The sequence below is a fragment of the Pseudophryne corroboree genome, chromosome 3 (assembly GCF_028390025.1).
Source record: "Pseudophryne corroboree isolate aPseCor3 chromosome 3, aPseCor3.hap2, whole genome shotgun sequence".
Taxonomy (NCBI): Eukaryota; Metazoa; Chordata; class Amphibia; order Anura; family Myobatrachidae; genus Pseudophryne; species Pseudophryne corroboree.
Genome location: NC_086446.1, coordinates 506,876,887 through 506,900,136, shown reverse-complemented (window position 1 = coordinate 506,900,136; position 23,250 = coordinate 506,876,887). Strand labels below are relative to the sequence as shown.

At 43.9% G+C, this 23,250-nt stretch overlaps 1 protein-coding gene across 1 annotated transcript in view; it reads left to right on the top strand.

Moving 5' to 3' along the window:
- TEKT3 (tektin 3) overlaps positions 1-23,250 on the top strand; it is a 74,523-nt gene that overhangs the window by 16,531 nt on the left and 34,742 nt on the right. Inside the window, exons 2-3 of the mRNA XM_063961024.1 lie at positions 7,884-8,477; positions 20,852-20,935. Of these exons, the coding sequence (XP_063817094.1) occupies positions 7,899-8,477; positions 20,852-20,935 (663 nt within the window). The 5' untranslated portion in view covers positions 7,884-7,898. The remainder of the gene's footprint in view (positions 1-7,883; positions 8,478-20,851; positions 20,936-23,250) is intronic.

Sequence of the window (23,250 nt, the reverse complement as noted above, 5' to 3'; positions counted from 1 at the left end):
TTTCGGTAGAATATACTACAGGTACTTTATTGGTTATAATAAATAAAAAAAATAATGTGCTGCTTTTATCATAATAAACCAGGGTTGGCTGAAACAAAGTGTTTTGTTTTTAAAAGGGAATACTCCTGATATTATTCCACATTATTATTTCTTGTGGTCTTTATTTGAGTGAGTTGAATCAATTCAGTAAACTCACACACACAACAGAGATATGTGGAGGGTGGGAGTGTTAACCAGATCAGGGAGGTACTAAATCTGCCTAGCATCAGCTAAAACTCCACAAACTCCTCCCCTAACAATCCAATAGAACAGGAGAAAAGCACAACTTAAGGGCACTACACACTTGGCGATAACGATGATAGATATGAATGATATAGTTCAAAAATGAATGATAAATCGTTCATATCGGTCACTGTTTATGCATCAACGATGAACGATGCGCGGCCCCACAGTCGTTCATCGTTGATCTATCCTCGTTTATACATGCAAGTCATTTTAGACGATATAGATGTATGTACTGTCATATCGTCCAAAATCGGCCATCAATATCGTCCAGTGTGTAAGCAAAAATCGTTGATGGAAAAATATAATTGGTTGTTAAAATCGCTAAAATCGCCCAGAGTGTAGAGCCCTTAACAGTCTCAATCTTAAAGTGTAATCGGCTCTAAAAGAAAGAAACACTTCATGGTTTAATCACCTTCATGTTTATTTCAGTACAAAACCTTCAGTCCTATTGACATGTCTCGGAGTGTACTTTTTGTGTTTTATTTTGTTTTGTCTATCTACGTATACTGTATTCAGATGTAATAGGAATAATAAGGGCAACAAAATCCCAACAAAAAAATTAACCCTAGAATGAATGTGTGTGCATGTACATGTGATAGGGAATATAGATTGTAAGCTCCACTGGGGCAGTGACTGATGTAAATGGCCAAATATTCTCTGTAAAAGCTCTGCGGAATATGTGTGCGCTATATAAATAACTGGTAATAAAAAATAATAAATAATAAGCAGTTAAAATTGGTTTTATTGAGAGATGTAAAATAAATCATATCAAAGCCTAATTACTTTGGCTTTTTAATAATAGAAAGCATTAAAACATTGTTGATCAAGGTTTCTAATACATACAGTAGCAAAGTTTAACAGTATTAATGTAATAAGCAGTATTCATCTCATTCCATTAAATTAATGCAAAAAAAAAAAACTGGTTTAAAAAATAAACAATTTAAACAAAAACTTGTCTTTGTTTTAAAACCTTTTTCTCTAACGTCCTAGTGGATGCTGGGGACTCCGTAAGGACCATGGGGAATAGACGGGCTCCGCAGGAGACATGGGCACTTTAAGAAAGAATTTAGATTCTGGTGTGCTCTGGCTCCTCCCTCTATGTCCCTCCTCCAGACCTCAGTTTGAATCTGTGCCCGGACGAGCTGGGTGCTGTTCAGTGAGCTCTCCTGAGCTTGCTGTAAGAAAGTATTTTGTTAGGTTTTTTATTTTCAGGGAGCTCTGCTGGCAACAGACTCCCTGCATCGTGGGACAGAGGGGAGAGAAGCAGCCCTACTCTCTGAAGATAGGTCCTGCTTCTTAGGCTACTGGACACCATTAGCTCCAGAGGGATCGTACACAGGATCTCACCCTCGTCGTCCGATCCCAGAGCCGCGCCGCCGTCCCCCTCGCAGAGCCGGAAGACAGAAGCCGGGTGAGCATAAGAAGCAAGAAGACTTCGAAATCGGCGGCAGAAGACTCCAGTCTTCACTGAGGTAGCGCACAGCACTGCAGCTGTGCGCCATTGCTCCCACACACACCTCACATACTCTGGTCACTGTAGAGGGTGCAGGGCGCAGGGGGGGGGGGGCGCCCTGGGCAGCAATTGGGACCTCTTTGGCAAAAGTACACATATATACAGTTGGGCACTGTATATATGTATGAGCCCCCGCCAAGAAAATGTATATTTAAGCGGGACAGAAGCCCGCCGTCGAGGGGGCGGGGCTTCTTCCTCAGCACTCACCAGCGCCATGTTTTTCTCCACAGCACCGCTGAGAGGAAGCTCCCCAGCCTCTCCCCTGCAGATACACGGTAGAAGAGGGTAAAAAGAGAGGGGGGGCACATAATTAGGCGCAAAAATCATTATAAACAGCAGCTACTGGGTTAACATTAAGTTACTGTGTTATTCCTGGGTTAATAGCGCTGGGGTGTGTGCTGGCATACTCTCTCTCTGTCTCTCCAAAGGGCCTTGTGGGGGAACTGTCTTCAGATGAGCATTCCCTGAGTGTGTGGTGTGTCGGTACCTGTGTGTCGACATGTCTGAGGTAAAAGGCTCCCCTAAGGAGGAGATGGAGCAAATGTGTGTGTGAGGGGTGTCTCCGTCGACAACGCCGACACCTGTTTGGATATGTGTAATTACGTGCTAAGGTGAATTTATTGCACAAAAGTTTAGAGAACAGACAGTGAATCTACACAGGTCTGTCCCTATGTCGCAGAGACCTTCAGAGTCTCACAATGCTCACTATCCAAAATAATAGACACTGATATCGACACGGAGTCTGACTCCAGTGTCAAGTACGATAATGCAAAGTTACAGCCAAAATGGCAGGAAAGTATTCAATATATGATTATTGTAATAAAGGATGATTTGCATATCACTGATGACTCATCTGTCCCTGACACAAGGGTACACATGTTTAAGGGGAAGAAAGCTGAGGTAAATTTCCCTCCTCTCATGAAGAAAAAGAGCGGGAATCTCCAGACATGAAGCTGCAGCTTCCCACAAAGAATTCTCAAGGAGTATCCTTCCCCATACTAGGGCCAGGATACGATGGGAATCTTCCCCTAGGGTGTCACGTTTGCCCAAAAGGTAGCCCTGACTTAACAGCTATCCTCAGGGATCCTGCAGATAGCGTGCACATTCTGGTACACTACTCAGACCGGCGATTGTGTCGGCATGGGTTTATAGCGCTGTAGCAGCGTGGACAGGTACCTTATCAGCAGAGATTGAGACCCTAGTATGTATATATATATATATATATATATATATATATATATTTATGTATATATATTAAAGATGCTGTCTTAAGATATATATATATATATATATATATATATATATAAAACAGGCCCAAAAAGGCATTAGTCTACTGGGTTCTAGAGTCAACGCTATGTCGATTTCTGCTTGACGTGTCCTGTAGATATGCAATGGACAGGTGATGCCGACTTAAGAGGCATATGGAAGGCTGAGGATTGTGTGGAGAAGGGATCTCGGACCTGATCTCCACAGCTATGGCTGGTAATTCTAATCTTTTGCCTTATATTCCTGCACAGCCTAGGAAAGCACGACATTATCAAATGCAGCCTTTCGATCACAAAGAAACAAGAAAGTCCGAGGTACGTCCTTTCTTGCCAGAGGCAGGGGCAGAGGAAAGAAGCTGCACAACACAGCTAGTTCCCAGGAACAGAAGTCCTCCCCGGCCTCTACAAAATCCACCGCATGTCGCTGGGGCTCCACAGGCGGAGCAAGGCCCGGTGGGGGCACGTCTTCGTAATTTCAGCCACAAGTGGGTTCACTCTCTGTTGGATCCCTGGGCAATATTGTGTCTCAGGGATACAAGCTGGACTTTGAGGAGATGCCCCTCACCGACGGCCCTGCCGGCTTCCCCCACGAGAGGGAAATAGTGTTAACTGCAATTCACAAATTGTATCTTCAACAGGTGGTGGTCAAGGTTCCCCTCCTTCAACAAGGAGGGGGTTATTATTCGACCATGTTGTAGTCCCGAAACCGTACGGTTCGGTCAGACCCATATTGAATTTAAAATCCCTGAACATATACCTGAAAGGGTTCAAGTTCAAAATGGAATCGCTAAGAGCGGTCATAGCAAGCCTGAAAGGGGGAGATTTTATGGTGTCTCTGGACAGAAAGGATGCATACCTTCATGTCCCCGTTTATCCACCTCATCGGGCGTACCTCAGATGTGCGGTACAGGATTGTCATTACCAATTTCAGACATTGCCATTTGGTCTCTCCACGGCCCCGAGCATCTTCACCAAGGTAATGGCGGAAATGATGGTGTTCCTGCGGAAGCAAGGTGTCACAATTATCCCGTACTGGGATGATCTCCTCATAAAAGCGAGATCAAGAGAGCAGTTGCTGAACAGCGTATCACTTTCTCTGGAAGTGTAACGACAACACGGCTGGATTCTAAATATTCCAAAGTTGCAGTTGGTTCCTATGGCTCATCTGCCTTTCCTAGGCATGATTCTAGACAAAGGGTTTATCTCCCGATAGAGAGAGCTCAGGAGCTCATGACACTGGTCAGGAACCTATTAAAACCAAAACAGGTGTCAGTGCATCACTGCACTCGAGTCCTGGGAAGGATGGTGGCATCATACGAGGCCATTCCCTTCGGCAGGTTCCATGCGAGGACCTTTCAATGGGACTTACTGGACAAGTGGTCCGGATCACATCTTCAGATGCATCGTTTAATCACCCTATCCCCCAGGGCCAGGGTGTCTCTCCTGTGGTGGCTGCAGAGTGCTCATCTTCTCGAGGGACGCAGATTCGGCATTCAGGACTGGATCCTGGTGACCACGGATGCAAGCCTCCGAGGGTGGGGAGCAGTCACACAGGGAAAAAAGTTCCAAGCTCTGTGGGTAAGTCAGGAGACTTGCCTTCCCATCAACATCCTGGAACTAAGGGCCGTATACAACGCCCTACGTCAAGCGGAGACCCTGCTTCGCGACCAACCGGTTCTGATTCAGTCAGAAGCCACCAGAATTCTTCGCTGGGCGGAGAATCACGTAAGCACACTGTCAGCAGTGTTAATCCCGGGAGTGGACAACTGGGAAGCAGACTTCCTCAGCAGGCACGACCTCCACCCGGGAGAGTGGGGACTTCATCAAAAAGTCTTCACGCAGATTGCAAGTCGGTGGGAACTGCCACAGGTGGATATGATGGCATCCCGCCTCAACAAAAAGCTACAAGGTATTGCGCCAGGTCATGAGACCCTCAGGCGATAACTGTAGACGCACTGGTGACACCGTGGGTGTTCCAGTCAGTCTATTTATTTCCTCCTCTTCCTCTTATACCCAAGGTGCTGAGGATAATAAGAAAAAGAGGAGTGAGAACAATCCTCATTGTTCCAGATTGGCCACGAAGGACCTGGTATCCAGATCTGCAAGAAATGTTCACAGAGGACCCGTGGCCAATCTAAGGCAGGACCTGTTGCAACCAAGACTTACCGCGGCTGCGTTAGACGGCATGGCGGTTGAACGCCGGATCCTAGCAGAAAAGGGCATTCCGGACGAGGTCATTCCTACGCGGATAAAGGCTAGGAAGGACGTGACAGTTAAACATTATTACCGTATATGGCGAAAATATGTTTCTTGGTGTGAGGCCAGGAATGCTCCTACAGAGGAATTCCAGCTGGGCCGTTTACTTCACTTCCTACAGTCAGGAGTGAATTGGGGCCTAAAATTGGGTTCATTAAGGTCCAGATTTCGTCCCTATCCATTTTTCGAAAAGATTTGGCTTCTCTACCAGAAGTTCAGACGTTTGTAAGGGAGTGCTGCATATTCAGCCTCCTTTTGTGCCTCCAGTGGCACCTTGGGATCTTAACGTGGTAAGTTTCCTGATATCACACTGGTTTGAACCACTTAAAATGGTAGAGTTAAAATATCTCACGTGGAAAGTGGTCATGCTATTAGCCTTGGCTTCGGCTAGGCGTGTGTCCGAATTAGCGGTTTTGTCACATAAAAGCCCCTATCTGGTTTTCCATATGGATAGAGCAGAATTGCGGACCCGTCCACAATTTCTGTCAAAAGTGGTGTCATCTTTTCATATGAACCATCCTATTGTGGTGCCTGTGGCTACTCGTGACTTGGAGGATTCCGAGTTACTGGATGTGGTCAGGGCTTTGAAGGTTTATGTAGCCAGAACGGCTAGAGTCAGGAAAACGGGGTCACTGTTTCTCCTGTATGCATCCAACAATCTGGGTGCTCCTGCTTCAATGCAAACTATCGCTCGCTGGATCTGTAACACGATTCAGCAGGCTCATTCTGCGGCTGGATTGCCGCTGCCAAAATCAGTTAAAGCCCATTTCACTAGGAAGGTGGGCTCTTCTTGGGCGGCTGCCCGAGGGGTCTCGGCATTACAACTATGCCGAGCTGCTACTTGGTCAGGTTCAAACACTTTTGCAAAGTTCTACAAGTTTGATACCCTGGCTGAGGAGGACCTATTGTTTGCTCAATCAATGCTGCAGAGTCATCCGCACTCTCCCGCCCGTTTGGGAGCTTTGGTATAATCCCCATGGTCCTTACGGAGTCCCCAGTATCCACTAGGACGTTAGAGAAAATAAGATTTTACTTACCGGTAAATCTATTTCTCGTAGTCCGTAGTGGATGCTGGGCGCCCGTCCCAAGTGCGGACTTCTACTGCAATGCTTGTATATAGTTATTGCTGCAATAAGGGCTATGTTATTGTTGCATCAGGGTTGAACTGATGCTCTGTTGTTGTTCATACTGTTGACTGGGTAAGTTTATCACAAGTTATACGGTGTGATTGGTGTGGCTGGTATGAGTCTTGCCCTGGATTTCCAAAATCCTTTCCTTGTACTGTCAGCTCTTCCGGGCACAGTTTCTCTAACTGAGGTCTGGAGGAGGGACATAGAGGGAGGAGCCAAAGCACACCAGAATCTTAATTCTTTCTTAAAGTGCCCATGTCTCCTGCGGAGCCCGTCTATTCCCCATGGTCCTTACGGAGTCCCCAGCATCCACTACGGACTACGAGAAATAAATTTACCGGTAAGTAAAATCTTATTATTTTTTTTATGCAACCCTGTTATTAGCAAAGAAAAACGACATTATTGATAATCACAATGCTTCCAACAGCACCTATAGCAAGGTTCCTCCTTCATTAATCCTAAATCTAAAGTATACTATTTGGCATTCTAAAAACAGTGCTTTTTTTAATGAAGGCTTGTATTACAGCATAATGGGCCTAATTCAGACCCGATCGCTGCTGTGCATTTTTGTACAGCGGGCGATCGGGTCTGAACTGTGCATGCGTATGCACCGCAATGCGCAGGCGCGTCGGTCTGCAGTGCCGGGCAGCAACGGGATGGTGCGAATAAAGCTTTGCACGGGCGATCGTAAGGTGACTGACGGGAAGAGGCCGTTTGTGGGTGGCAACTGACCGTTTTAGAGGAGTGTCGGAAAAACGCAGGAGGGACCAGGTGTTTGGAGGGAGGGTTTCTGACGTCAGCTCCGGCCCCGATCATCACACTGGAAGAGTAAGTCCTGGGCTGTGCAGAGACTGCACAAACTTTTGCTTGTGCAGCTCTCTGCACATGCGATCGCACACCTGCACAGCGAATACCCCCTCACCCTGTAGGTGGCGACTACCTGATCGCAGGGATGTAAAAAACGCACCCTAGCGATCAGGTCTGAATTAGGCCCAATGTGCAGTGCTGCCAGTCAATCAGAATATTTTCAGTCCCAATATTATGAAAATAACTTAATAGTAGCATTTTTTTATCACTTTTATTGACATTACACATTTTACTTGCTGATGGGTAGATATTGGTCTTATTTTTATTTTTTACTATTGGTAAGCTATCTAATGGTTGGCTTTGGTGTATACTATATATTAATTTATCAAGCTAGTAATTAAATAGCTCAGCGGTTTTCAAACACATTTCTCACGGAACTCCATGCTTGGCCACAGGTGACTTAATTAGTACCTCATTCAATTTAATTTAACCATCTGTGCTGAGCCATGGATATACTTAAAACTTGGACCGTAGGGGTGCCTTGAGGACCGCGTTTGTGAACCTCTGACATAGCTGATGAGATTCATCATATTTTAATTGAAACAATATTTCTGTTTTTCTATATAGGCAACAGCGTTCATCATGGAACTTCTTGGTTCCACCTTAACTGCAACATATGCTCGCCCTAGGCCAACATCAGCTAATTTTCTACCAGCCATATCTACAATGGCTTCAAGTTACAAGAACCGATTCCCACACTATACTCTAAGCCATAGCTTGAGTCTTCCATGGAGACCAAGTACATATTATAAGGTTGCGTCTACAACGCCGACACTAGCACCGCTCTCCAAAAGTACTCCAGGTCTTAAACCAGCTCAAAGCCTTCCTTTCCCTGCCAATAGAACAGCACTTTTTACTAGATACACTACAGATGACTGGTACAAGTCAAGTCAGAACAATTATAGAGAATCTGAATCTTCCAGGCGTAGTGCAGAAAGATTACGTGTGGACACCAGTCGACTTATTCAAGAGAAGGACCAGAAGACAAGAAAGGTCCAGAATGACACTAGTAAAGATTTGGGAGAACGAGTCAATGACATAGTTTTCTGGAAATCTGAGATCAATCATGAAATTGACCAGATAATTGGTGAAACAAATGCCTTGTCTGAGGTGAAGAGGCGGCTGGAAAGGGCACTTGCAGAAACAGAAGGACCTCTGCAGGTAATGTGCATTTTTGTGGTTTTAAGATATTGAAATTGTTACTTGATTTTATTACTACCGTTACTACATTAAACAGGTTGTCAATAACTAACTATTGTTGCTGTGGAAGGTTAGCTACAGTATTTACAACCTGTTGTGTTTCTGAGTTTCTGATAGTGGATTCTGGCAAGTTCTATTTCAAGTGTCCAATAATTTGCAGTATTAGGCACTATTACTTTAGTTAGTGAACATTATTACCTACTAAATTGAATATAGAAAAGACTGCTCCCACCCCTCAGCATTTCCACATCTGAATGGTGACACTCAAGTAGCCAGTGCATACTGTATATTAAGAGTGTTACTGTATGTCTGTAAATCTGTTTGAAGTAACTTTTCACATAATCCATTAACAAACAGAATACTCAACCTGAGATTAGTTGCATTTTATCAGAGAGCCTAGATGACATAGACAAATTAACACCACTTATAGAGTTGTAATCTCCGAAGTGTTACTAGAGGAACAGACAATACAAGGTAGATTGAATGACATGCTAATAGCCTTAATACCAGATTTATTTTATTGTTCTCTCATGGAAACGCCAGTCATGAACATTGTTACCAAGAATTAAAAAAAAAAACTCTACAAATACAAACAACTGTTCCACAAACGGCTAAATGTATAGAGATGAGGTTTTGTTTCCAGCCCTCTAGCAAATCAGGGAGGTAAAGTTCTTTTACAGAGAGGAAAAGTTTTTACCTGCTTACATGGACATTCTTCCACCACCACATCAATTATATAATCCTATTCCAAAATGTAATTTCATTTTTCAATTTCGATGCACAGATGTACCTAATCTGCATCTTGCAAGGAATCCTTGATTCACCTAACTCTTCTTTTCGCATGGTGCTAACTTAGTCCTCATATCCATGCTCTTACCATTGCATAAGTCCTTTAGTCACAGACAGACCTGCTGCACAGACTGTATGACTCCACTGCACTCACTCCATGACATTGCCATCCAATCACAGGCTAACCTAATTTGTGACTACACTGTGCTCAGTCAGGTATGGCTTTTGGCCTAGGTAGGGATGGCCATCGATGGGTTAACCATTGATAGTGCCATCGTAGGTTAACATCGATGGTATGAAACCATTCATGATAGACAATCTGTGGGGAATGTCGGGCAGTGGGCCGATCGGGGAAGGGCAAGAGGACTTAGTGGTTTGCTGGGGGCAGTGCTGAGCTCTGTTACCTGGCAGAGAGGGAAAGCAAAAGCCACCTCGTAGCCATCTGTGGCCATCCCTTGGCCTAGGCACCCAAGGCAACTGCCTACGGCCCTAAATTTTGAAGGGTACAAAATTTTCAACCCAATTAAAAAAACATTTTTAACTTTCCTTTGAGGCCCAAAGTCAGAGAATACAGACATTTTAATTAGCTTGCACTGATTGGGCAACGCAGACTCCGTTCACCTCTTCTTGTACTGTGAGATAACAGCACTCCCAACTGTGTGCTGTATGACTGGGGTGTGCAGTCAAACTGCCATGGGCTCTCGGCCTAAAGCTGTGTTATGAGGGACCTAACCTGAAGAAGGTATCATCACAGCCTGTTCCCTGCAGCATCACATACTGTATGTGATACATTGACTACACAATGTCGCCAATCCGAATATAGAAGCTGACAGTAGCGTGAACATGAAAAGAAAGGCGATTAAGGTAAGTTAATTACCAGGCCAGGGAAGCACAAGCACAATGGGCAACATATAAATTAGGAGAGAGTTCATTTTCAACCCTCAGCAGAGTAAAAAGTGAACTAAGGGGGTGATACAGTAAGGATTGCTGATGCAAACTTTTATGAATTTACCCCGATGGTCCTACGCATGTGCAGAATGGGTCCTGCGATCTCAGCTCTGGAATGCGAACGCCTCTGCCTGATTGACAGGCAGAGGCGTCCACGGGTAGGGGCGTAGGCAGACGGCTTTTGGGAAAATGGGGGCGTGCCACCCCATTTTCTGGGATTGGTGAGGCCTAGGACTGCGTTGCGAGATTGCAGTTTCCTTGGTCACGCAAGCAGCCCTGTTGTGGCAAGGATTAGAAAGCTTAGGCTCACTCAGCCTGCCATCGCAGATGAACGGTCGTGATGGTCATCTCAGATGCAATCGCATAACAAATGCAGGGAGGAAAGCTGCCGCAAACAACTTTGCAATTGCATTCCTTAGTGAATTAGGCCCTAAGATTGAAAAGTAGTCAGCTCAGGGTGTCATCTTTATCATAACTTTTCATAGAGAGTAAATTTGTAGGAACCATGTAATGATGTTGATGTGTTTACTACTGTACCACTGTAGATACACTTACATTGGCATTTTAGTCTTTAATTAATAGGAACATACTAGAACAATGCGTATATGTAAAGTTATACACAATGGGTCTAATTCATGTTTGTGCACTATGGGGGTCATTCTTACCCGATCGCACGCTGCAGTTTATCGCAGCGGTGCGATCGGGTCAGAACTGCGCATGGGCCAGCGCCGCAGTGCGCCTGCGCATGCCAGACGGCCGAAGGCCTTCGGCCCGCTACGATCGCCTCTGCCTGATTGACAGGCAGAGGCGGTCGCTGGGCGTGGGAGGTGGGGCGGAACGGAGGCATTTGCCTGCTATTTCGTGGGCGCGGTCCGGCCAACGCAGGCTAAAGCTGCGCTGGTAGGGAGTTACTCGCTGTGCAATGCCTTTGCACTTCTGCGGGAGGGGGGCCGGCACTGACATGCGATGCGGGATAGCCCTGTGCTGGGCGTTCCCCCGCATGTCAGTGTGAATGATCGTAGCTGTGCTAAATTTAGCACAGCTATGATCATCTCGGAATGACCCTCTATGGCCGATGTTCATGCAATGGAGCGATTATTGGCAAACTGTACAAGGTGCCACTGTGATCTTGTTCGCAATGAGGATTTCATGGGGAAGTGATTGACAGGAAGTGACATTTGGAGATGTTAATGGAGAGTGGTTGTGAAAACGCAGGCGTGTCTTGGCCATTTTCCGGGGCGTGTATCTGCCGCTAGCTGCAAGTTCATACAGTACATGCGAAAACATGTCACCTGTTTTGCTACTGGTGTGCCCAGTCTGTGTAGCTATAGGCTAACCTTTAACCACGATGTTCCTCGCTGTTGCGTATAGGCTGTGAATGTGTACGCAATTTCGGATAAGTTTGCGATGGCTCTGATAGGCTTATTTTTTAATTTAAAAGGTGGCAGCTTCACTTGCTAACATTAGCGGCTCTGTAGCCTAAAAAATAGCAATTGAATCTGTGTACAGACATACTGTAAATTAGACCCAATGTAAGTTATAAAAACTTTATGAAACATCTAATAGAACTTAGTATTACTGTACTGTGTAAATAAGTGCTGCATTTATTGTATATATTACATAGTAAACTGAAAAGATTTTTTTTGTTTGTAAGTAATGTGTATTAGCCATAGTGGCCGGGTGTACTGCATCCTGTAAACTAGAAAATAGTTACTGGTCAAACAGTCCAAAAAATGTTTTATCATGGGCCCAGCAAAAGCAAAAACTTGCCCTGCTCACTCTATGACATCACTATGCATTCACAGGCTGCTAAATAAATGTGTGACTGCACTACTTTCATTCTGACATCACTACCCATCACTAACTAATCCAGAGAATAACCTACTGTTTAACTGCTCTGCCCTAACGCTATGAGATCACCATCCAATCACAGTGTAACCAGCTACACAGACTATTGTAATACACTGTGCTCCCACTGTGACATCACCAGCCAAGCACAGACTAACCAGCTGCACCGACTATTGTAATACACTGTGCTCCCACTGTGACATCACCAGCCAATCACATACTAACCTGCTTCATATACTGTGTAGCACTGCACTTACTGTACTCTATGACATCACCGTCTAGTCACAGACTAACCTGCTTCAAAGACTGTGTGACTGTGCTGCCCTCACTCTACTACATAAACTGTTTGAATGCATGTGCTCAGTTTGTACCGTCATAATTCCTAGGAGAAGTACCTAAAGGCCCATACACACTAGGCGATTTTGAGCTCAAAGTAGCTCACTTTTGGCATTTTGAGCTACTTTGAGCTCATACTCGGCCAGTGTGTATGGGCGGGCGATGAGCGGTTAGCGCTGAAGCGATGTCCGCCGCCGTCCATCGGGCTGTTTGAACAGCCGAGTGAAGCACTTTCCACAGTCTCCTACTGTGGAAAGTGCTTCACCCCCCCCCCCCACCCTTCCCCTGGTGAACATCGCTGGGCACAGGGGAAATAGTCCAGTGTGTATGCACTGAGCTATTTTCCTGCCAGGTGCGTATGCACCTTTAAGAGAAACAATTATTATTGTAAAGTGGTCCACATGTAACCCCTAAAAGGGCCACATGTGAACCCCAAACCTACAATTGCTCACCAGTGTATTAAACAATTATATATAAAGGATGGTAATGTGCTGTTAAAAATAAATGCAAGCTACCATTTCATTTTTATTTCCAAAGCTTAGAAAAGATTATAAATAATTGTATTATAATGATATTTCTAACTAATTGTTTTGCTGAATTAGCATCATTCATGTCTTCAGTCTTCTAATTAGTCATTCAGCCTATTTAAATTAAGAAAAGTAGCCACTCTGCTGTTTGGTATCATCGTGTGTACCACACTGAACATGGGCCCTCATTCCGAGTTGATCGGTCGCAAGGCGAATTTAGCAGAGTTACACACGCTAAGCCGCCGCCTACTGGGAGTGTATCTTAGCATCTTAAAATTGCGAACGATGTATTCGCAATATTGCGAACACAAACTACTTAGCAGTTTTAGAGTAGCTCCAGACTTACTCTGCCTGTGCGATCAGTTCAGTGCTTGTCGTTCCTGGTTTGACGTCACAAACACACCCAGCGTTCGCCCAACCACTCCCCCGTTTCTCCGGCCACTCCTGCGTTTTTTCCGGAAACGGTAGCGTTTTCAGCCACACGCCCATAAAACGCCGTGTTTCCGCCCAGTAACACCCATTTCCTGTCAATCACATTACGATCGCCGGAGCGATGAAAAAGCCGTGAGTAAAAATACTTTCTTCATAGCAAAGATACTTGGCGCAGTCGCAGTGCGAATATTGCACATGCGCACTAAGCGGAATTTCACTGCGATGCGATGAAAAATACAGAGCGAACGACTCGGAATGAGGGCCATGGCTCAGAGAAAGCAAAGGAGAGAGTTGTCTGAGGAGATCACAAAGAAAATTATGGACAAAATTGTACCTGCTTCAAGCAGCTTGATGTTCCTGTGACTACAGTTGCAAATATTGTTAAGAGGTTTAAAGTCCATGGAATTGTAGCAACCTTTCTGGATTTCTGGATGTGGCTAAAAGAGAAAAAAATTACCCCAGATTAAAAAATAGTATAGTGAGAATGATAGCTAAAGAGCCAGGGAAAACTTCCAAAGAGATATAAACTTAACTCGAAGGTCAAATTACTTCAGTGCCTGATCGTACCATCTATCGATTTTAGAGTGACAGTGGCTCCATGGAAGAAGAATCAGGAGGACTCCACTTTTAAAAAAACATAAAAAAGTTAGATATAATAAAATTTAATTGACAAGCCACAATGTTTTTTGGAGAAAAAAAAAACATTGGACAGGTGAGTCTAGGCTGGAACTTTTGGCCAAGTCACATCAGCTCTATGTTCACAGACAAAAAAAATGAAGCTTTCAAAAGAGAACACAAGCCTACTGTGAAACATGAAGGAGGCTCAGTTAGGATTTGGGGCTGCTTTGCTGCATCTGGCACTTGGTGCCTTGAATCTGTGTGGGGCACAATGGAATATCAAGACTATCAAGGCATTCTGGAGCGATACATACTGCCCAGTGTCAGAAAGCTGTCTCAGGTGTAGGTCATCGGTTCTTCAAAATGACACTGACTCCAAACAGATGGCTAAAAACACCAAAGAGTTGTAGTATATGGAGTGCATTCACGGAGGGAATGTTAACGGTGGATTACCCCAAGGACAGTGCTTTTTAATATATTCATTGGTGACAATGCAAATGGTATTGAAGGGTAAGTATGCTTTTTTGCAGATGACACACAGGTATGCAACAGGGTAGAGACACCAGGAGGGCTAAAACAAATGATTGATGATCTAGGTAGACTAGAGGAATGGTCAAGAGTATGGCAATTCCAGTTTAATGATCAAAAAAATGCTAAATCATGCACTTGGGTCTGATAATCCAAAGGCCAAATATAGTATCGAGGGGGCTGTAATGGAAACTACTGAGGAAGAAAGGGATCTTGGAGTCACTATTTCAGGGGGTGGTCTTCAGTTTGCCGACTGTTGGGATCCCGGCGCACAGTATACCGGCTCCGGAATCCCGACACCCAGCATACTGACACCTTTTCTCCCTCTTAGGGATCCACGACCCCCCTGGAGGGAGAATAGATAGCGTGGTGCGCGTAGCGCGCCACCGTGCCCACAGCGAGCTCGCAAGGGGCTCATTTGCGCTCGCCCAGCTGTCGGTATGCCTGCGGTCGGGAGCCCGGCCGCCGGCATACCATACTACACCCATTTCAGGTGACTTAAAGGCAGGTAAGCAATGTAACGAAGCAATGAGAAAGGCTAGTCAGATGCTTGGTTGCAAAGGGAGAGGAATCGGTAGCAGAAAAAAAAGAAGTAATAATGCCACTGTATAGGTCATTGGTACGGCCTCACCTGGAATATTGTGTTCAATTCTTGAGGCCATATCTTCAGATGGATATTAATACATTAGAGACTGTACAAAAAAGGGCAACTAAGATGGTGCATGGTCTACATTACAAAATTACCTGGAAATACTAAAGGATCCTAACATGAATAGTTAGGAGAAGAGAAGGGAAAGGGGGACATGATAGAAACATTCATATATGTCTAGGGTTTTAACAAGACACAGGAGGAAGACATTCTTCAAAGGAAGAGAAGTATTAGAACACGAGGACATGCACTGAGACTGGAGGGAGGTAGGTTCAGGAGAAATTTGAGGAAAAAATACTTCAAAGAAAGGTTAGTGGACAAGTGGAATAGCCTCCCATACGAGGTGGTAGAGGATAATTTAGTAAAGCCATTTAATCATGCTTGGGATAGACATAAGGATATCCTTACAAAGAAATAGGGATCAAATAGGGATTGAACAACAATATGGTTAAAAAAGGGTAAGACTACGAAGGCCAAGTGGTTCTTATCTACAGTCTAATAATTTATAGTCAAATTCTATATTTCTGTGTAAGAATGGATAAAAACAAAACATTGGACTATTTTGGAGTGGTCTTCTATGAGCCCTGATCTGAATCCTATCGAACATCTCAAGAATGCGCTGAAACATGTAGTAACCAGACCTGAGACATTGGGAGCATGTGGCTTGGAAGAGAAGACCAAACTACCTGTTGACAGATACAGAAGTCTCATTGAGAGCTATGCAAATTATGTGATTGCAGTGATTGCCTCTAAAGGTGGTGCAAAAAAAAAATACATTACATAATTTTTGTCCATGTAATTTCAGTTGTTTTATTATTTCAAATATTCTGATCAATTGAAAATCAAATACACAGTTTGATTTCTATTAAATATCTAATAAACAATGATTGGATTACTTTTGTTACTTTCAAGTTATTTCAGAGAAAAAAATAGGTTCTTTTTTTTTCTTTTATGGAAGAGTGGCAACAAATTTGTCCACGTCTGTATACAGATGTGTCCTCCTACATTGTTGCTGGGTGTGGTATGTTAGGTAGATTAGACTTAGGTCGACGGTGTCTAGGTCGACCACTATTGGTCGACAGTAAGTAGGTCGACATGGTTTCTAGGTCGACAGGGACTCTAGGTCTACATGTACTAGGTCGACATGAGTTTGTTTACTTTTTTGGTGTCATTTTCTCCATACAGTGACCTGGAACCCCAATTAGCGCACCGTGTCCCCTCACATGGCTCGCTTTGCTCGCCATGCTTCAGGCAAGGTTACCGTTCCCAATTGTAGTCCACGTGGATCATAAAGTATGAAATAGTAGAAAATGTTTTGAAAAGCTCATGTCAACCTTTTGTCATGTCGACCTAGAACATGTCGACCTAGAAACCATGTTGACCTACTTACTGTCGACCAATAGTGGTCAACCTAGACAGTGTCGACCTACTTACTATTGACCTAAAGACCATATCCCATTGTTGCTGCAGTCACATTAAACAGCCTTTCTAGTCACGCCTAGTAGTGAGTGTGTTTTTCTAAGGCCGGGCATCTTTTTGTGCATTTTCCCCAAAAAAATGCAACTTTGTCGCAATGTGAATAAGATGCACAAGCAAACTCTGCTGATTAAAATGATATGCAGCATGCCTATATTCTGTGTGCAACTGCCGCTGTATCTGCATATGAAGTGCTATGCTACAGTGTTAGTGGCGGTTATCCTGGAAGACACTGTAATGTAGCATTTCATATGCAAATACAGCCGCAGTCAGAATATAGGCATGCCACATATTTTAATTAGCAGAGTCTGCTCATATGTCCTATTTGCATAGCAATGTGAATAAGATGCATTTTTGGAATAAAAAAGACACCCAACTATTAGTAGAGCTGCCCAGGAACTGCTGGGTCATTCATACCAGGCATCTGCACGGTTGAAATCTTGAAAATCCTACTGACAAATCACATGACAGAGAGCAGCTGACTTACTACAGGACAACCATGGTACCTCAATAGGAAGCAGCTACTTCTGTAATTCATCATACTGTACCAAAGTCTATGTCTGATATTTCCATATGGGTAAACAAACATTATGACACAAATGTATGTTAATAGAAGAAACATGCAGATAAATAAGACAATGGCCCTCAATCCGAGTTGCTCGCTAGCTATTTTTTGCAGAGCAGCGATCAGCTAGTCGCCGCCTCTAGGGGAGTGTATTTTCGCTTTGCAAGTGTGCGATCGCATGTGCAGCCGAGCGGGACGAAAACGTTTTTTGCAGTTTCTGAGTATCTCTGGACTTACTCAGCCCTTGCGATCACTTCAGCCTGTCCGGTCCCAGAATTGACGTCAGACACCCGCACTGCAAACGCCTGGACATGCCTGCGTTTTCCCTACCACTCCCAGAAAACGGTCAGTTGACACCCATAAACGCCTTCTTCCTGTCAATCTCCTTGCGATCGGTTGTGCGAATGGATTCGTCGCTAGAAGCACTGCACAGCAACGATGCTGTTTGTACCCGCATGACGCGCATGCGCATTGCGGTGCATGCGCAGTAGTAACCTGATCGCTGCGCTGCAAAAAACTGCAGCGAGCGATCAACTCGAAATGAAGGCTAATATGATTCCTGTCCATATCTTTTCTTGAAGATATTAAATATAAGTCTTTTTTTGTTATATGTGAAAACCCCCCAAATATAACACTTATTCAGAGGGGATGTAGTTATGTGACCGGCGGTCAGGAGTCCGCCGGTCACAATACCTCCCACTACATCCCGCCCCTTCACAATCCCGATGGTCGGCATGCCGACCAACAGGGACTATTCTCACTCGTTGGTGTCCACGACACCCATAGAGTGGAAACAGAACCCCTGGCGACCGCAGTTCGCCACCGAGCTCGCAAGGGGCTTGTTGTCCTCACCCCCCTGCCGGTATTCCGCTGCTGGGATACTGGCGTCGGTATGCTGACCAACGGCCTCCAGATCACCGGTCACGCATACCACACCCATTCAGAGTGAGGCGCATACACATTTGCAAACTGCATTCGGAAAAAAACAATATATCACTTCTTATCGCGGCAATGAGAAATTAAGGATCGCTGGTATACTGCAATGTTCACATCCAGGGACAGGGGCTCCAATAAGAGTAAAAGTAAAGTGATTGCTAATGCAGTCAATTTACTTCTGGGTTCAGGACCTGGTGAGCTTCTATGCATGTGTGGTCTTCAGTGATAGCTGCCATTGCTGGACAGATACCTCGCTCTGTAAATTTTGTGAAGTGTAGCCCATTGGCTACAGTGGCTTATGCCGTTAGCTACTGGGGCCGCGCTCCAGAATGCACTTGGTAAATTTTGCATTTTAACAACCTATGTTGATTGATTTTGCAATTGAAAATGGTAGATTGGAGTTGTTATTGGCATATATGCTATGATCTCCTGTACATACATTATAGTGGTATTTAATATTTGTGCGTACACCCCATAAAAACAGGTGTTTTCGGGGGATATCCCACAAATATTTTTTGCAAAATATACAACTGTTACATAGTTTGTAACTGTATTGATGTCTCAAACCAGTCACAGACTAAACTGATAAATATACTGGAATATTATTTTAGGGTCTATTTTCTGTCTATTTTGTGAACATAAACAAAAAAGGGCTTATTAAAAATAGGAGTTACTTTATTAACAGAATACTTTTTCCCCTTGTTTACACAAAGAAATGCTTATATTATTGTATTACTAAGGTTGTGGCACGTGCGTCTCTTCTTAAATGTCCCCAGGCTGAGTACTGGGAGCGAGTAAACAGTGTAACCAGGCTGTACTGTAATACACCCTAGACACAGACAGGTAACAATAGATGCTTCAAAGGAGACAGTAGTTGCTACAAACACTGCAACAGTATGAGCCTTCGGATTTAATCATTCTCTATAATGTAATATTCAAAGGCCAATGAGTTTAAGGATTGTGCCACATTGACACAGATTGTAAAACAGTGTATGTTACACAATGTACTGTACATTCCACAGACTTACAGGATTTTAATTCCAGTAGAGTAGACCATGGCATACAGTAGACTGGGCTTAATACCCAAAAGTAAAGTCAGTGCTTCTCAAATCTAGTCCACGGAACACTCTAGCAGTGCATGTTTTCCATTTCTCCGTGCTGATACATATTAAATATCCACAATTGGTTCAAATTGTTTCACTTGTGATTCTGTGAGGAGACATGGAAAACATGCACTGTTAGAGTGTCCCAAGGACTGGATTAGAGAAGCACTGTCCTAAATTAGCCTAACTGAACTCTGTTATGAGACAAAGAAGGTTCAGGTACTACGATAAGCTTAATTGGAGATTTCTTACCTGTTGCAGCATCTAATGTTTTCTTTATTCAGACTGGGGATTCTCCATGCCAGACTTGCCAGTGCTTCATGAACCTCCATCTACAAAACTGTTGTGTACTACTAAATAATAAGCTTTCATTATTTTGTACAGATGACTAATTTGCAGCATATCCATGGTCAGTATTTTGGATTGTACTGGTATCTATAATAAGTAATGGCATCATACGCATCAGGGAAGAAGTGAAAGAAAACTTGCATACTGTAGCTGGAAATTGAGATAAGTGTAAGAAAAGACTCGCATTAATCAGCAATATGTGTATAGTTTATCTTGTGTGACCACCATCAGTACAAACATCTACTGTACTCTTGCGGACTCGCTTCACTTGCCATGCCTCGGGCAAGGTTAATATTCCCAATAGATGTCCACGTGGATAGTAAATCAAGCAAATGTTGGGAAACGTGAACCCCTCCCCCCCCCCCCCCCCTCCTAAAAAAAAAATGTATTGAAGAGTTGTATGTCAACCATTGTCATATCAACCTTTTGAACCTGTCAACCTAATGCATGTCGATCTTATGGTGTCAACCTATTGATTGTCGACCATTGTCGATCTGTCATCTGGATACCAGCTCTATAGCGCCTTATGTGATAGCCTATGAGTTAGCCCATAATTGTAAAGTGGCAATAATTAATACAATTATTATATTGTATATCAGTGCGATTCAAGCGGCTCAATAAGGCTGGGTGCAAGGGAGACAGACCCCAGAGGTGACCCGTAAGCCTCCAGGTCCCATAGCAACAGCACCCTCTGCTCGTCCTGTAATCCTTGCCCGCGCCGCACCACTGTGTCCCCCAGTTTTTGACGAGGAGATCTGTTCTGCAGATGTGCATAATATAATATTTAAATATTTACAACAAATACTTTTTAAACTATAATAAATAAAACATTTAAAAAAAAAAAACCCAATATTATGAACCGTTTTGAGGAGAAAAAATTGTCAGTTAAGTGGTTTTAAGAAGATTTTGCACTTTGTGCATGTACATGGATAAAAGAAAACCCCTGATTAGTCTCTATGAGGTCAGAGTGCTAGAGGATAAATTACTAATGAAGTGTAAACATGCTATAGCAGCCAATTCCGCTGGTCTGACGTTTGTTCTCTTTGTCAATTTGCTGTATCCAGTTAAAAGCAGGTAACTATATACACAGAGATATGAAAAGACTATGCATCACTGTGCATTTGTTTTCTGTATAGATTGTTTGTGTTGTGTGTTTGTGCTGAGTTGTGTAGCCCTGTCACTACTAAAGGATCATTTAATTATACGGTCTGATTGTTTGTACTTCCTAATAGGTAGCTCAGGAATGTCTGTATCACAGAGAGAAGCGGATGTCTATAGACCTGGTACACGATGATGCGGAGAAACAACTTCTGCAGGTAAGACCACAAACTCACCACATTGCCAAATGTTAAGTGGTGAGTGTGACAGATGCATCCGTGCAACTGAGGTATGGTAAAGCAAGAAATTGTCCCTAGGCAGCAGGATAGCTAGAGAAGTGTCCAAGAGTAAATAGTCCTAAATGGTGCCAGAATGGAGGCTTATTGGTTGGGTGTAACTCTCTACGGCTCTAGAGTGGTGCAACATGTAGTGAAGTTTCAATATATAGTAAAAGTTCATGAGCAGATATTGGTTTATATACAAGTGTAGTTAACCTGCTATCAAGAGATAATTTCTCGCTTTCCACATATCGAAAGGGGATTCTGGATTGGCCTCCATCTCTCAGTAACTCCTAATAGAAAACTTCTATTTGGAGGAGTGGCTCAGAACTCGCATCCTAATGTAATTTACTTATATCAAGTATATTCGAGTTAAAGATGCAATAAATATAAAAATATATGAAATATCGGTCACCTTCACACAGTTCTTACAGCAATTTTGTAGACTGAACTAATATGCTTGAGAATGGTATCAATTAATTTTCTGCCTAAAGCATCAGTAATGTGGCTAGTTGCTAGTGAATTCATAGTCACAAGTCTTATGACTCACTGTGAAAGAGTTGCTTGATAGATATACTACTGTCTATCACTTTTATCTAAATACTCTTGACACTGTCAAACAACTACTGTATATGTCTAATCTCTCATTGTTGACCAGGATTCTAACCCCAAATGCCTCATAAATGCTTTTAAATCTTTTCTCATCCATCGGACCACCATCACTGCCTAAGATCTTGCTTCCTACTAGAAGGACAAGATTGATAAGGTCTAGTACGAAATGGTGCCCTTGTCCTTGAGTAGCAACCTGCTTAATTCCTTTTCCAAACCCTCTGACACCTCTTCATTTGATCCCACAAACTAAGAACTGTCATTCTGATCATTGACTCCTGTGCTCATGCCAGTCTTAAACAACATATTTGATCTCTCTCACTCTATTCTGGGTTGTTGTTGTTGTTGTTGTTGTTGTTGTTATTATTATTATTATTCAAGCATGCAGTGGTGGCACGTTTTCTTTAAAAAACAAATTAGAATACTGACTGAAAATATCTTGCAGATAGCTATACTATCTTTCAACTCCCATACTCCACGAAGATTCTTGGGAGACTTGCCTATACTCTGCACACATGCTTCCTATTCTCACACAAACTATTGGATCATCTTGTGTGGCTTTTGTTCCCAATACTCCACAGAGACTAAGGGGGTCGATGATTTGATTACTGGTAAACCTAAAGGCCATTTTTCACTTCTCTATCTCCTGGATACAGAAGTGAAAAGCAACATGGTGAAAAGCAACAAGTGTGGGGTAACAGCTTGAAAGATCTGCAGATGCTGCCACCATTGAGTAGACATCATGGACATCCTTAAATTTGAGTGCTAGGCAGCCGCAATGCTGTCACTCAGATCCAAGCACCCATGTGAGCTGCCTAATGGAAGAGACTGCCCGGCATACAAGGTCTGAGGGCAGTTGTCTCCACGGCTCTCTACGCTGCCTCTTCTCAGTGAGTATTCTCACTGATGTGTCTAGTGATGGTGCCACCCCTCTCCCTATATGGACAGATTCTCAGCTTTTAGGCAGTCCTTTATTATATTCTCTATTTCTCTGACGTCCTAGTGGATGCTGGGTACTCCGTAAGGACCATGGGGTATAGACGGGCTCCGCAGGAGACTGGGCACTCTTAAAAGAAAGATTAGGTACTATATCTGGTGTGCACTGGCTCCTCCCTCTATGCCCCTCCTCCAGACCTCAGTTAGTATCTGTGCCCGGCCAGAGCTGGATGCACTTAGTGGGCTCTCCTGAGCTTCCTAGAAAAGAAAGTATTTGTTAGGTTTTTTATTTTCAGTGAGATCTGCTGGCAACAGACTCACTGCTACGTGGGACTGAGGGGAGAGAAGCGAACCTACCTGCTTGTAGCTAGCTTGGGCTTCTAAGGCTACTGGACACCATTAGCACCAGAGGGATCGAACACAGGCCCAGTCCTCGGTCGTCCGGTCCCGGAGCCGCGCCGCCTTCCCCCTTGCAGAGCCAGAAGAACGAAGAGAAGTTGAAAATCGGCGGCTGAAGACTCCGGTCTTCATTAAGGTAGCACACAGCACTGCAGCTGTGCGCCATTGCTCCCTTAGCACACCACACACTCCGGTCACTGATGGGTGCAGGGCGCTGGGGGGGGGCGCCCTGGGCAGCAATTAGATTACCTTACTTGGCAAAAAGCACATAATACAGTCTGATAAACTGTATATGTGCATTAACCCCCGCC